General features: G+C 39.6%; 1 protein-coding gene across 2 annotated transcripts; it reads left to right on the forward strand.

Moving 5' to 3' along the window:
* The first annotated feature begins 881 nt into the window (after positions 1–881).
* LOC134670278 (NFX1-type zinc finger-containing protein 1-like) lies at positions 882–14411 on the forward strand. 2 transcript variants are annotated; one of them, XM_063528021.1, is made up of 27 exons: positions 882–965; positions 1815–1970; positions 2418–2477; positions 2677–3344; positions 3443–3662; positions 3891–3936; positions 4133–4358; positions 4963–5136; positions 5313–6338; positions 6542–6694; positions 6855–7002; positions 7087–7170; positions 7258–7526; positions 7740–7886; positions 7970–8144; positions 8341–8483; positions 8558–8709; positions 8797–8989; positions 9168–9293; positions 10272–10394; positions 11115–11273; positions 11536–11704; positions 12028–12190; positions 12257–12368; positions 12446–12666; positions 12751–13031; positions 13258–14411. In XM_063528021.1, the coding sequence occupies exons 1-27, from the start codon at positions 944–946 to the stop codon at positions 13974–13976; spliced, it is 6135 nt and encodes a 2044-aa protein (XP_063384091.1). In that variant the 5' UTR covers positions 882–943; the 3' UTR covers positions 13977–14411. The 2 variants fall into 2 exon arrangements, with proteins under 2 accessions (XP_063384091.1, XP_063384092.1); XM_063528022.1 differs by having other exon boundaries at positions 1815–1967; positions 13258–14410.
* The last annotated feature ends 1190 nt before the right edge of the window (positions 14412–15601 follow it).

Here is a 15601-nt window from a genome sequence, read left to right on the forward strand (position 1 = left end):
TAAAAAAAATGGGAGACTGTGACAAGGACAAACAATAATAGCGCTTTCGCTGCTACTCCTACTGAAAGATACATAAGACTATCCCGTTCGGTCATTTCCCCCCACCCCTCATGCCTGATCCAGTTATATACTGGATTCATCACTCATCAGATTCATACATTCAAATACACAAACATTAATAATATTTTTTTCACTGGTCACAACTCGATGTAGATTCCGGGGAATGACGCTAGTTCAGCATTTGCGCGTCAATAAACTCAACCAATCAGCGGAATTGTTTATTAATTTCCACCAATCAAATAGCGTTAACTGTTACGGTCTGTGGAGAATTAGATGATTTAACCCATATTTAACCTATCCAATCAGTCATGTAATGTTTCTCCTTGATAGAAGACTATTAGTTTGTGTTGTGTGAGAAATATTTGGTGGTGAAACAAAACAAGATTCTCTCATCGAAATAAAATTGTTTTACGAGTTATGAACTAACTTAATTAACTTAATTAACTAAATAGCTGTGCTTTATATCGACTCCCTAGCATTTCCTCTACAATTTTGTATACTTTTATAAACTGGACTTTTCGGGGATTGTTATACCTCCAAAAATAATCATTAAAGCTTTTCCATTGTGACACGAGGAAAATAGGTATATAGATAGGAAAAGAGGAAAGTATGTACTATATCAGAAAAAACAATGGCATGTAATACCTACTTGTAGTGAGTTTAATAGGTTCCTAAAATATAAACATCAATCTTATAAATAAGTTTGTTTTTAATTATGTTTATGGTTTTATAAAATAAAATCTTATAAATTCATGTAATATGCATCTATGTAATATGAGTAAATAATACATTTTGTACGTTTTATACCAGAACTAACAAATTCTATTCTGCATTTCAGATGCGAAGGAACATATTTTTTTTATAGTCTACAGGCGAAATCAACATGGGCGATAATGGCGACCCAGGTAAACACATTATCATTTCCAAATTAGTTTACACGGCTAACGCCATTAGGTAGTAGGTACGGTCACAGGTCACAGCAGTAGGTACTCGTTTACAAATGATCAGTTTAAAGTGTGGACGATGGTAGGAAAACCAACCTTAGAGCCACCCCATACTGGAGTCTTTCTAGTCAGCGCTATAAAATGGCGTTGCTTTGCTGCTGCATAGAGTTGACTATTCGTTTTTTTAGCATTAGAATGTGGGGTGGCCCGAAAAAAGCTGGTCTCACATGTCTTAGTCCAGCCACTTAAAAACAATGACATAATTTTAAATATGAATATAACAGAGGATGCCCCTCTCTTATCGCTACGATAATGCCTACCCGGCTGTGTGATGGATAGGATAGGTATACTTAGGTATGTACCTATCTAAAATAATAATGGTTTTAGATTTGTATACCTACTTTAACTTAGCCGGACAATCATTTGCCTATTGTTTATGTTTTAAATCGTGACGTAACGTCGGGAACAGTATAAGTGATAAGTGGGTGACTCAAATAGCATTTCGGCCTTTCATAGCCAGTATTGGGAATAGGTATACTTACATACTCGTCGGTGAAACACAATGTAGGCACTCTTTATCTCTTATCGTAGGTGTCTGGAACGAATAATTATTATTTAAAAGAACTCTACTGCAACTTCCTGTCGATGGCGATAAGGTTAATTTCTGACACTGTTAAAGAGTTAACTTACTTTTGAAATACGTATATATATACATACCCATTTTACATTTTTTTCAATCGTATGGCTTTAAGCTGAATAGGTCTATGATTTGCATGTCACAAGTCAAAAATTATGAATTCTATACTTCAGGCCCTTCGTGGCGAGGACGCGGAGGCAGAGGCAACAGGCGGCCGTGGCACAGACCGCACCTGGGCAGAATCCGGGGCGTGAGTCCGCCGGCGAGAGGTCACAACCGGTCCCCGAGTCCCGAACCCTATGGCCATCACAAATGGAACCAACAACGTGGTATCTTATTAATCCAATAGTTCTCTCTCACTCCTCTCCTTCAGTCCGTTGTCGCCAAATGCTGAGTGCTGGCCCCTTCCACAGTATTCCATTTTCCGCGATTTTATGCTGTCTTTATTGATTTTTTACGGGTTATTTTGACCAGGTGACGATCTGGTCCACCTCATCATTGGGTCTGGTCCACCCATATCTCGAAGACTAGACCGAGCTTAATTTTAAGCGCTTTCCAGTCCCACTTTCCGTCATGTCATTCAATAGTTATTTACGACTTAATTTAAAAGAAAACTAATCTGGGCTGGGACATTACTTGTCGAGTTGTGCCATTCTCCATTGGGAATGAACCGAATCAAAGAGAATACCTATAATCACTACGAGCCGAATGACCATCATTGTGCTCAAGATTACTTCTTTTCGTGCAGAATTTATATATTACCTTTTATTATCCAGATGAACAAAGCAGACGACGAAACTATAGCCACACGTCTCCGCCTCGAAAAAGGTTCAAAGGTTGGTTTATAATATAAACTCTATATTAATTATGAATTTTCGTTGAATAATATCTGCAGTACATATGTGTTACAAAATATAGAGTCTGAGTGGAAAGAGAAGAGTCGTACAATGTATTGAATGGAATACATTTCACGCCTCTTCTCTTTCCGCACAGACACTAATACCCACGTAGGTTAAATTGTTTTGTTCATTTTAGCGGATCCTCGGTTAAAAGATGAAAGTCACGATATGGACGAACCTTACAAATACCCTCGTCAACATTCTAGAAGTAGTTCATTCCGCTCCAAGCACAATCTCCAGAGAAATGATCGGCACTATTATAATAGAGATAGGCCAATGGGCTTCAAAATGCTAGAGGAAATATCCCGATCCGAGTGTACAACTATCATTGAAAAAATTAACCAACAGAAGAAATGCTTCATGCACTTGTTAAACACACCTGTTGACAAACAAAAAAACGACGTATTCGCATTAGTCCTTGAACTGGTGACAAATGTATGGAATTCTTCGTTTGAGGAATCAAAGAAACTGCTTCTTTTGGAAATATGCAACACTAAATTTATCGACCATTTGCAACTGTACTTGATGCAATTACCGTACACAATGAGCGCAGAGGACAAGTTTTTTAACAAGTATTACTGGAGCAAGGAAAAGGAATTCTGGAGTTATTTTATCAGTTTTTGCGAGTGTCTTGTAACGGTATCGCCGTCGACGGCGGTGCAAAAGTGTCGAGCGCTGATCGAGGCTACGAGCAAGAGCTGTCTGGAGGGGTTAAAGGAGAAGCAAGGGTTCGAGTTGCCGGAGGAATACACGACAAGAATGATCAAGATACGAGACAGCATCAAAATCTGCGATGAGGGGGAGGTAAGATTCTGAAAAATTGCTAAAACTCATCATATTTTATCGGTGTTGGAATAAATAATTGAACACCTAAAAATCTGCCGATTCTTTTCAAATTACAGAAACAAGCACAAAAGAGACGAAAAACAAATGAAACGGATGAGCCACCGGAAAGCTTCCGAGAACTAAGCGTGCTGCCCTCGGGCGCGGAGCTGCTGGAGCGGCGGCCGTTCCTGCGGGCCAACGTGGTGGAGGGCGCGTACGCGGACGTGGAGCACTACCTGGACGTGCAGTTCCGCCTGCTGCGCGAGGACTGCTTCGGACCGCTCAGGGAAGGGATACGTAAGTTTTACTCTACAAACCCATCAACAAAATAAAAGAAGTCTATTCAACGCAATTTAGGTAAGTTACAAAATTTTGGTAAAAGATTTTATTCAGTAGACCCATGAATGTATGTAATAAGATAAAGTCCCTATTACCTACAAGGAATCTAACAGGTAGATACCTATGTACATCTGTCAAACTACGTTTATCGATTGGCTAAAAAGTAATTTGTGTATTATTCCACAGACCAATTTATTGAAGAACCGAAGAAAAGAAAATACGATCACATACGGTAAGACCACAGACTATTCGATCACACGCACACCTTATAGACAAATAATTGTATTTTCTTAATTGAAGGATGTTTTTAGAATACCTACTTCCTATAATTGCTGTTCCATCGTTCTTTTTTCTTAGATACCAGGATAGTTAAATAGGTTAGTGTCAGTTTAAAAAATCTTATTATAACTTACGATGTTTTCTTTCAGTGTGTACCGAAATGTGAAATTTTTGGAACCCTACGTTTCCAATCAGAAAGTTGGTTCTATCGTATTGCTTGACGAGGGCATTATGAAGATGATAAATAAAGTGAACTGGGCGCACAGCAAACGGTTCCTGTTTGGGTCCCTCGTGCTGTTTACTAAAGATCACTGCAAGAGCTTTCTCGTCGGCACCATCTTGGAACGCCATGAAAAATTCTTGCGCAAGAGACAGGTACGAAATTTTGAGATGTTTTATAGTTCGTTTTTTTTAGCATTAGAAAGAACTTGCAAGAAGGTAAGCGATCTTGACATGTCTTTTAATGGAAAAACGCTTTTTAAAATTCAAAAACTATTACTTATGAAAGCAGAAGAATATAAATGATCGTATTAGATTAATAATTGTTACATATTTGCCGTAACTTATTTTTAAAATGTGTTTTTCAATTAAAAGACTCATCAAGATTGTTTACCTAATTTCTAATGCTAAAAAAAACGAACTATACAAAAAAATCTGGTACCTCCTGTAAGATCTCATAAAATCGAAAACCGATGGTATTATTTATAATTATACCTATAATACAGTCAGTATAAAAAGTTTATCAAAAATAAATATATCTCTCTATGTAGATAAGATAGCCTAGGTATATTACATATAAATTATAATTTTAAATAGATGTCAGTGGCGGTGGCGGAGGCCGGATCGGAGGTCACATTTTCTTTAGTAGATATATGAATATGACATCTATTTCAGTTTATAATTTATGTATTGTAGTTTAACTATTTTAGAAACACAAATCAATATATTCGAAAAGGAAAGTTACTAATCTCTGTTACAGTTACCTGTCAATATAGTGAATTTGACAATGGACTCCGACATGTATAACGACGATGCCTATATCATGATAGAGTGCGAAGTTTACTTCGAGCCTTACTATCACGTGCTGAAAGCTCTACAGGATCCCAGCTTCCCGGAGCACCTGTCTATGAGCAAATATATTATTGATTTACAGGTGAGTACCTATTTGAATGATGTGTTGGTAGAGACAGACAAAATTTTTGTGTTTTTTTAGAATGCCTGTGGATATTTTCGTGTGTATCTACCTATATTTTGTTTTGTTTGATCTGCTGTTTGTTCCTACATTATTTAACCTTTACCAAAATCTTAAATATAATAAATCCTTTGCAGAAAGTTCAAGAGAAACCATCATATCTCACTCCGGAATCTGTTTATAAAGTACAAACAAAACACCGCGATATCCGTAAGGTCTTTACAGTCCTTCAGGATGATACTTGGCCATCGGATGTAGAGCTAGGGTTAAACAGCACCCAATACGAAGCTTATAAACTAGCTCTCACCCACGAGTTCGCCGTAATTCAGGGCCCGCCGGGCACCGGCAAAACGTTCCTCGGGGTCAAAGTCGCGGAAACCCTACTTAGAAACGCGCCATTCCCTAAAGACAAATGTTGTATGCTTGTTATATGCTACACGAATCATGCTCTTGATCAATTTTTAGAAGCTCTGTTGCCGCTCACTAATTCTTTAGCCCGCATCGGGGGCAGGTCACGCAACGAAACGTTAAATCAATTTAATATAAATAACTTAAGACGCTCGCAATCTAATAGCGGTTATTACCACGAACGGAGAATCAGCTTAAAAATGCAAATTAACGCATTAGAACACGAAAAATCCCGAGCTGATGAGTTGAATTTGGGAGTGTTGAGTTATAAAACTGTAGCAGCATACAACGAAGAGTGTAAAATCCTTGAAATATTTTACAGGGGAAGTGGTATTAAAGATAGTTTGAAACATTGGCTGTTTGAAGAAGTGGATGATATTGATATAGAACAAGCATTATTAGAACAACAAATTGATAGTGTAGTTCTCGACGAACACTATGCAAGCATTGACGCTGACATAGACACCGAATATGACATATTTGGCAGAGATGAACTCTTTTTTGATGATTTAGAGGAAGGTGAAATTCGAAAAGATGGTGAAATTGGAAAGGGTGATAATGAGTTTCGAAGAGATGAAAATCGAGAAGGGTTTACTAGCATTACCACATCTTTCTCGCTGCCTGATAACGAGAGAGAAATAAAAACACTCATTAGAAAGTATCAAGATCTACAAAACCAAGGATGCCCACGTCATGTATTAAGAGAGTTAGACGCAGAAATATGTCATCTGCATTCGGAAGTAAAACGTTTTAAAGTGAGTCTGTATCTTAAGACTTAAGTAGAACTACTAAAACTGGAAGCAAATCATCCCTTCCTCATTTATTCATGGCATCGTAGAGAGTGGCTACCCAAACAACAATACGCCATTATAAATGGAATTGTATAAATTTGTCCCTTTTCTTCTCACATCTCGTGAAAATTGCAACTGTTACTAAACACTTTATTTTTTGTCTTTAGGAAATGCTGGTATTCCGTTCTCGAACTCCAAAATTTCCTATCACCGAAGGACAAGATTTGACCTCCATTCCTCTTGTAGAACGCTGGTCATTGTACTTTAAATGGGCAGACGTAGTTATGGATGACGTAAAGAAAAATATTAAAACAAAAGAGGTCAGTGTTCTACGCCTTCTCCATAATATTTACATAGGTACTTCTATGAAAAACTGTAATCGGGTACTGTCACTTCGATACGTTGGTTTACTAACGTAAACAAGTCAAATGAAACTAATGAAAGTCAAGTTCAACTCACCTGTTTCGTGTATTATTTCAGGTGAATTTGCAATCTTCAGCAGTGGCGTACGAAGAGGCTAGAATGATGGTCGACCTGGCAGTATTAAAGGAAACCAGAGTCGTTGTAATGACCACCAGTGGGGCAGCGAGACTCCGAAAGTTACTGGTAGCAATAGCTCCACCAATAGGTAGTTAGAACCTTTACATCCTAGCAAATTATACTGCTGTTACCAGAATATGATTTTAGTTGTCAGCGTAATGTTGGGTTTCAGTTGTGGTAGAGGAGGCCGCTGAAGTACTGGAATCGCACATAGTGACGTCTCTCACGAAAAATTGCCAGCACTTGATCCTCATAGGTATGTTTATGTTAAATTCCTTTGACATCTTTCTTGTTTAAGCGTGATGGTGGAACGGTTGAGGTGACGGGTTGTTGTCTCGTGCAGGTGATCACCAGCAGCTGCGGCCGTCGGCGGCGTACCTGCGGCTGGCGCGGCACTACCAGCTCGAGGTGTCGCTGTTCGAGCGCATGATCCGCAACGGCGTGCACAGCCGCCGGCTCGGCGTGCAGCACCGCATGCGGCCCGAGATCGCCGCGCTCGTCTCGCCGCACATCTACCCCGACTTGCAGAACCACCGCTCCGTCGAGGACTTCCCGCCCGTGCGCGGCGTCGCCCACAATCTCTTCTTCTTTTCCCATCACTACAGGGAACAGGTGAGGTCATCCTATCCTTTCGAACCGAACAGAGATCAATAAGCAACCAGACTTAGTATTCTGCTGGGATATTGACTGATCCTGACTTTATTATTAACATTATTTTTTCTGTGACACTGAAACCAGATTCACCAAAGTACTTAAGACACTTTGTTTAGCAATATACGTAAGCTCAACCTTCCAATTTATGTTTTTTTTAAACATATTTTACAGAGCGAAGACGACAGCTCAAGTCGTACGAACACGCAGGAAGCAGACTTGGTACTCCGTCTGGCAAACTACTTGATGCAACAAGACTACGCTCCCGAAGAAGTCACCATTCTCGCCGCCTACTCAGGCCAGATGATCTACATGCGGAAAGTTCGTTTCTACTTACTCTACTTATAAGCTGATAGTTAAATCTCCTATACATTCTAAGATCGATATAAATTCTTTATCTGTAGCAACGGCCGTACTACGCAAATCTCTCAAACGTGAAGATCACAGTCCTGGACAACTACCAGGGCGAGGAGTCGAAGATCATCCTGCTGTCGCTGGTGCGCAACAACAACAACGACAGCATCGGCTTCCTGGGCACCGAGAACAGGATCTGCGTCGCCTTGTCCAGGGCCAGAGAAGGTAGGACATTGACTATGGACATATGCTTCCGAAATAAATTATTTGAATTGAATTGAATTAACTACGCATGCCTGGTTTCCTTCACTTCGTTGATTAAGTACCTAGTTGGTAGTCGTCTACTTGATGATGATGACGATAATATTCTTAAGGCATGCCATAAATAAAAGAAACTCTCGTTTATTTTTAAAATTTTCAGGTTTATTCATATTTGGAAACATCGAACTGCTCAAAGGAAAATCGGTTCTGTGGAGCAATATTGCCACGACTTTGGAGAGAAACGGATCTCTAGGAACAAGTTTGAGGCTGAGATGTGAAAACCACCGTGAAGAAATTGCTATGGTTTGATTAATCTTTCGTTTTTAATGTGTTTTGTCTTAATTCATTTATATATTATGAAGGAGTTTATTTTATAGATTACGTCAGTGGATGACTTCAATAAAGTTCCCGAAGGCGGCTGTCTACTGAACTGCAAATACAACCTACCGTGCGGGCATCCCTGCCCACGCATCTGCCATACGTATGACCTGGTTCATCAAACTATACAATGCACAAAAACATGTGAAAGGTACTATATTACATACACAACTCTTATACACTATTCTATTTCTTATCCTAAGTTTAGGTACCGATCGTTTGTATTTTTTTTTTACAGAAAAATCTGCGAAAGAGAAGACCACAAGTGCCCATTTAAATGCGCTAAAAAATGTCAACCGTGTCAGCAACTTGTTAATAAAGCGCTTCCATGTGGCCACAGAATGACCTTGCGGTGCTTCATGGACCCTAACGATCGTTCTATTCAGTGCTTGGAGTCCGTTACTGTCACTTTACCAGACTGTGGTCATAAGGTTAATTTAATATTAATTTTGTCCCATTTAGTTGCCTGTGACAAAACTATAAGTTCATGATTAGCCCGCTCCACACTCGGCGCGAATCGCGGCGCAAAGCCGCGAACGCGGTTCGCGCACGAGTGTGGAGCATAGCGGGCTATTGAGTGAGTATAAAAATATTATGCTAACTTTGCAGTTTGTTGGAGAGTGTTACATGAATGTATCTGACGTGAGGTGCCAGGAGAAGTGCACTAATCGACTCAATTGCGGCCACGCCTGCCTCAGAAAATGTCACGTAAATAATGACCCGGACCACGAGCATGTAAGCTGTCTATATGTGACATTCTCAATCAAAAGTGGAATTATTATCGGTTGTCAATAAGACGCTATTTCCATATAGCTGCAATTTGAAATCAACCTTATCGACAGACGACAATGTAGGATGTAGGTGCCACATTTGGTTGAAAATGTCACATATTTAATGCTTATTCACTTTATTCAAGTTTATTCAACTATTATACTATTTTTCACATAATAGCTTAGACGGTGTTATCTATCACCTCAATACAATTTATGCAGATACTGGTATACATTTTATGCAGATGACAGCTGTCATATACCCCATGCTCCCTGGAACAATTTTTTTCATATACTAATACATATAATATTTATTTTTTATATAATACTACTTATACCGAACGAACTGTCACCCTATACATGAAAATAACAGCGCCCTCTTGAAAATGAACATATATTACTGGTCAAAGACTTTATCTGATGACTAATAACATATATATATATAATAATATCACACTATGGTGCATGAAATAAAGGCGAAATTGCGTTTCTCTGTAAATAATAAAGATTTATTTTAAAATCGAACTAAATACATCTAATCTTCTACAACATTTGTTTGAAATATAAAGTAATTTACCTGTAAATAATAAAGAAACAACATTTAAACTTTAAATGTTGTTTCTTTATTAGAGATTTTAATAGAGGCTTTAAATTTTAAAGCCTCTATTCTAGGGTTTTGTTATTTCTTTTACATAAAATCAATCTTTATCTATTTTATTTATAGTATTGAATATTTTTTCCTATGATGGATGTCAATGTCTTAAGTGTTATTCATGACACTCGACCAAGTCTATGGCTAAAGCGGCTAGCCGCATAAAGGTTAACATTAAGAAAATAGGTATCACTATTTTCTTTACACATTTAACATATCTTAATGAAAATATCAGAAGATCCTTTGTTTCTCGATTACGTATAAATTATTTTAATTATTATTTTCTTGTAGTACATATGCAGGAAGCCATGTCCAAAACTGAAGGAAGGTTGCACGGCTAATCTGGAAGGTGATTTTGGTGAACATAAGTGCTCCAATTTATGCTGGGAAGAATGTGTCCAGTGCTACGTCCGGGTATGTTATTACGTTATTACACAATGTATCTACACTCAATAGCAATGAAAACAGATTACTTAGGTACTGAATGTGTCATATCATATAGGGACCGGACCGAGCGCGTCTTCTTGTGGCCTGAATCGGAAACATATGTGAACACATTGCCAAAGCAAGTGCTACCATCTACCGTTCCCGTCGGTACGTTTCCTTGTGCATAGTAGGTTCTGCCATCTTTGTGGGCTACATCGGAAGCATTTAAACGACACATTTACGCCTTGCGCCAAATATCTGACGGCTCCTATGCTCCCCCCTATAGTTCGGTGCCTATATGTACCTAAATTGTCCTTTTTACATTGTTCTTGAGTGTGCAATAATATGTGTAAATGTCTTTGGATTAATAATATTAACCCTTTGAACGCCACGCTTATCGTGTGCGCGGCGCGTCATCGTGAACCTTATCTGAATACATCGTAGGTTGATATTTTGATGGTTTCGGCGGTCAAAGGGTTGAAAACAAAGTGTAACAAAAGTCGAAATAAACGACGACGAAATTACCCAACAAATACTTAAATTGACTGTGATATTTTGAATATTTCACTTTAAACTCTCGCGTTTTGTAATACCTACCTACACATATTACACAAACGGGTCTACGTCGGAATTTAAGATAAAAACAATGAAATTATAACGCGGTAGACCCGTTTGTGTAATTAAATACATTTAATATTTCCTCTGCAGATTGTTAAAAAAAGGTCCGATTGTGGTCACTTGAAGAAAGTTCCGTGTTACAAGGACGTGAATGCCGATCCTTGCCGAGCGAAGTGCGCACGCTCGTTGCCCTGTGGCCACCACTGCAAGAAGCTGTGCTTCGAGGAATGTAGGGATTGCAAAGAAATGGTAATCATTTTTAAACTAAGTATATTTTTTTCATAGTAGGTAAAAAGGAAAAAGGATTGCATATATAATTAAGTGGAAAATCAAACCTGACTTAAATAGATTAAACACATCAGCATGAACGTTTCTCATAACGAATGATTTGAAGTACCTATAGTATTAAGATATATTTATTATGACATGTAAAAATATTTTTTATCAATAAATGAGCGGATCGTATCGTATCGATAATTAAACTATTTACTTATTTATTTTATTTCTCCAGGTGACAAAGACGATACCTTCTTGTAACCATGAAATAAAAATAGAGTGCGGAATTGAGCCTACCCCAGATCACCAGTCAAAATGTACCAAAATTACAGACGACAATTACGAGGCACCCTGCGGCCACAAGGTTCGGCTTCCCTGCAACGTGTATCATGCCGTCCAAACTGGTAGTTATTATTCAAAGTTTGCATGTAATATTTATCTCATTGTGTTATTATTTGGTTTAATTACTTATTGCTCGGAATACTTAAGTACACGTGTACTTACGTATCAATTCGATTTTGTTCCTACACGCAACCATTGCGTCAGACGCTCGAGTGGCAGCGAAGATGTGAGGACAGTGTCCGACGCGGCATCTTCTTAACAAGTGCAAGCGCATGCCAGTGGCCTCAGTCTCAGTCCACGCTGCTCAAATCCCTTGGCCGTCCCGCCGCTAGACGTCGCCACTAATGCCGTAGGTACACTAACTAATGCGGCTTTATGTGTTTAGGGACTGCGTCGGTAGAAAAAATTCTATCATACTGCAACGCACCGTGCGGTGCCCTGCTCCGCTGTGGCCACGTTTGCGGCGGCTCGTGCCGGAGCTGCCGCCAGGGCTGCCTGCACCAGCCCTGCGCCGCGCGCTGCCACCAGCTCAATATCTGCGGACACAGGTAAACACTCCGTTTTTGTCTGATCGCGACAGACTTTCCCTTAACTCATGACCTCTCGTATTTCAGGTGCGAAGAGCCGTGCAACCAGGTTTGTCCGCCGTGCCGCCGGAGCTGTTCGGTCAGGTGTCCGCATTCAACATGCGGCAGGCCGTGTGGCGCACCTTGCACACCTTGCACAGTACGTTCGTTCGCTAATATTAACTAATGTAACTATATACCTATAACCTATAATATGACATGCGATTGTATGTGCAGGAGACTCCGTGCGGTCGGTCGTGCGTGCATTCGGCGTGCAAGCGCACTTGCGGCGCGCCGTGTGACCGAGCGCCGTGCTCGGAGGCGTGTCCGCTCGCGCTGGCGTGCGGCCACCCGTGCCGCGGGCTCTGCGGCGAGCCCTGCCCGCCGGCCTGCCGCCTCTGCGACCCCGAAGGCTTCCCCACCGACCTTCTTGGCGACCCTTACGAAGATGATGCTAAGTATACATCAATATTTGTATTAATTATGTTGCCGAAAATAAATTGCCTTCTTAGTTATTGCTACTATTTTAAATTTTATTGCAGGTTAATCCAGCTACAGGATTGTCCCCACATGTTTGATGTCGACACCCTAGATACTTTAATGAAGTGCGAAAACGAAACCATTCGAATAAAAACATGTCCATGGTGCCGTGAACCCATTATCAACACTTATCGGTACAAAGACATGGTAAACGAATTGTTGAAGAATGACATCAATCCAATAAAAGAAAAAGTTTATGGGACTGAACGGCAGAGGTCCAAAATGCTAAAGGAACTTCTTGTAAAAATTATACATGTAGTAAAAAGTCAGAAGCTGGCCATGGGTGAATACAATATTTTTAATCTTTTAAATTTTTTACAAAGTAGACTGACTGAAACTGATTAAGTTAGAAATACTAGTTAGTGATTAATATTAACATCTTGGGCATTTTTTACAAAACGATATTATATCGAGTACTTTACGTCTATATTTCAGTTCTCAATTCGCGTGATTTTACATAAAATAAATAGTTACGACCTACTTAACTCTAATATGTGTATTTATTTTAGGAAATAGACATTGGGAGTCTGCATACAAGGCATTACGAAATGCAGTCGGAAAAGGAAACAAAAGACTGTCAGTTCTCCACTTGGATATGTATCATATCTATTTGGATTTACTAGATAATGTAGGACAGTACTACACAAAATATGTAGCTGAGAATTTAACTGAACTTAAAACTGAAATGCAAGGCCAGGTAAAAATGATCTGCAGCGTTCTCGTGGGTAAACAGAAGATAAGCCAACAACAACAAGCAGACATCGGAAAAGAGTTGAAGCGTATGAATTCAATCGTTCAGCTGGCTAAAATTCTTGGATTAAGCAAAAATGCGACGAACCAGGAGGTGCTGGAAATGACAAAAACTGCAAAAGAGGCTGTTTTGACATGGACTGTGTACGACGAAGAAAAAGCTGTGGAATCTCTTAAGAAACTTGAAAAAGTTGTGGAGTTATCGGGCATAGCGAGCAAGGAGGAGCGCGCTATGGTTGTGAGAGCGATAGGTTTGAAGGCGGGGCACTGGTACAAGTGTCCCAACGGGCACTTCTACTGCATCGGCGAGTGTGGCGGCGCCATGCAGCTCTCGCGTTGCCCTGACTGTGGCGCGGCCATTGGAGGCCAGCAGCATACGTTGACAGCAGGCAACCAACACGCCAGGGAGATGGACGGCTCGCGATTCGCTGCCTGGTCCACGGAAGCCAATAACATGGCTAACTTTCAACTGGATTAGATCGTTAACGAACAATTGTACAGCGATTTACATCAGCCGGGTGGATCTCTGATAATAGTACAAACGCCAAAAATATGCAGCCGGCCCTTTCTTGGTTGACTCCAAAATTCCTACCTCAAAATTAGGCTATGAATCGCTAATATCAACTGTTATCTACTATTACTTTCTCGATATGTAAACGTAATTAATAGTTCGTCATTTTCCTTGTCAATGGTATCCGCAGTGTGGGTTATCCGTTATCCCAGACAAAGTCCCAGATTAATAATGTCTAAAAGACTGGAACTTAGCTTGCTCATGCATATAAAATATTGACTGCCATGAGGAAAAAGAAAAGTAATTTGAAAGTTAGCGAGCTAACAACCAATAGCATACGTTAAGTAGGTAGGTACACTGTAATCTTAAGATACCTACCTAATAATATAGTTATAAAATCGAATGGCATAAGATGTTTACTATGTAGGTATGTCAAAAATGTTATTAGGTACTTTAAATATTGATTAAATGTGTTTTTTACATGTTGTTTGCTTTTATTTAGGTACCTACTTCCACTACTTATTGTGTGATTAATTCCCATGACTTTTGTGCGGTGGAGCTAATAATTTTTTATCAGACTCGCTGGACTCGCTCAGTAAATGTGGAATTGCACGCAGGTTTAGTTATAGAAAAAGCTTTCTCCCTAGGGAGTTATGAAGGTTCTAGTGCCATAGTTAACAGTTTTTTGTCTTTATACTTAATTTTTGTATCGCAAGTGTGATGAAAAACATTGTGTGTAACTCGGGGGCCTCGGGGCGTAATAATATTGCAAACTCGAGTCTATAAATCGCTCCGGCAAGCCGTCGCGATTTAACTTACTGTCGTTTGCAATATTCAACTTACGCCCCATGTTGCACAATGTACTATATATTATTATTTAGTACCTACATATGGGCATATTTACCTCTAAGGTACTAGGTGACCACACAGTGCGACTTATGGGTCTTGATGTCGCACGTTCAAGGTCTAGGAGACTAGGTGGTGACCCATTAAAAATCAGAATTACTGAGCATATACTTATTTATTTTACGTGTTCACACAATAATGGTACAGAAAGCAGTTTAGCGGGGCCCGTGAGAACATACATACATGCTTAAACACTCCGCGCGTCGATTCCATTTCGCTGCGTAATGGGATTAGCACCAAGATGTTCCCACAGTAGCTTAAATTATAATTTTCTAAGTTGAAGATCGTTGAATGGAGTTTTGGTCTTCAATCCTACCTTATAATTTAGATCAAGACCAAAATTTCCATTACCTTTATCTAGTCTCCGACCGTATTCCTTCTATCTCCCAAGAGATGATTGTGCCCATATGTAATTGATAATCTTTATTTGCATACGGTATGTTAGATATATGGATCTTGAAAAGATGTAGCAACATAGCTTACATAGCCAATTCGCAGTTGATATCCATGCCTGCGGTTCTTTGACAAACAGGCCACCCGATAGAGGCTACTACCGTACGCACTGGGATTGGTCCTTAACCGCGATCACTTACCACGTATTCGAGAATAATTTTACTTTATATGGTTGGTTATTCCTAGGTGTATGAGATCGCATAAAAACAGTAGGTAAATTTTTCTTCTGAGGC

The sequence above is a fragment of the Cydia fagiglandana genome, chromosome 13, assembly GCF_963556715.1.
Source record: "Cydia fagiglandana chromosome 13, ilCydFagi1.1, whole genome shotgun sequence".
In the NCBI taxonomy this organism is placed as follows: domain Eukaryota; kingdom Metazoa; phylum Arthropoda; class Insecta; order Lepidoptera; family Tortricidae; genus Cydia; species Cydia fagiglandana.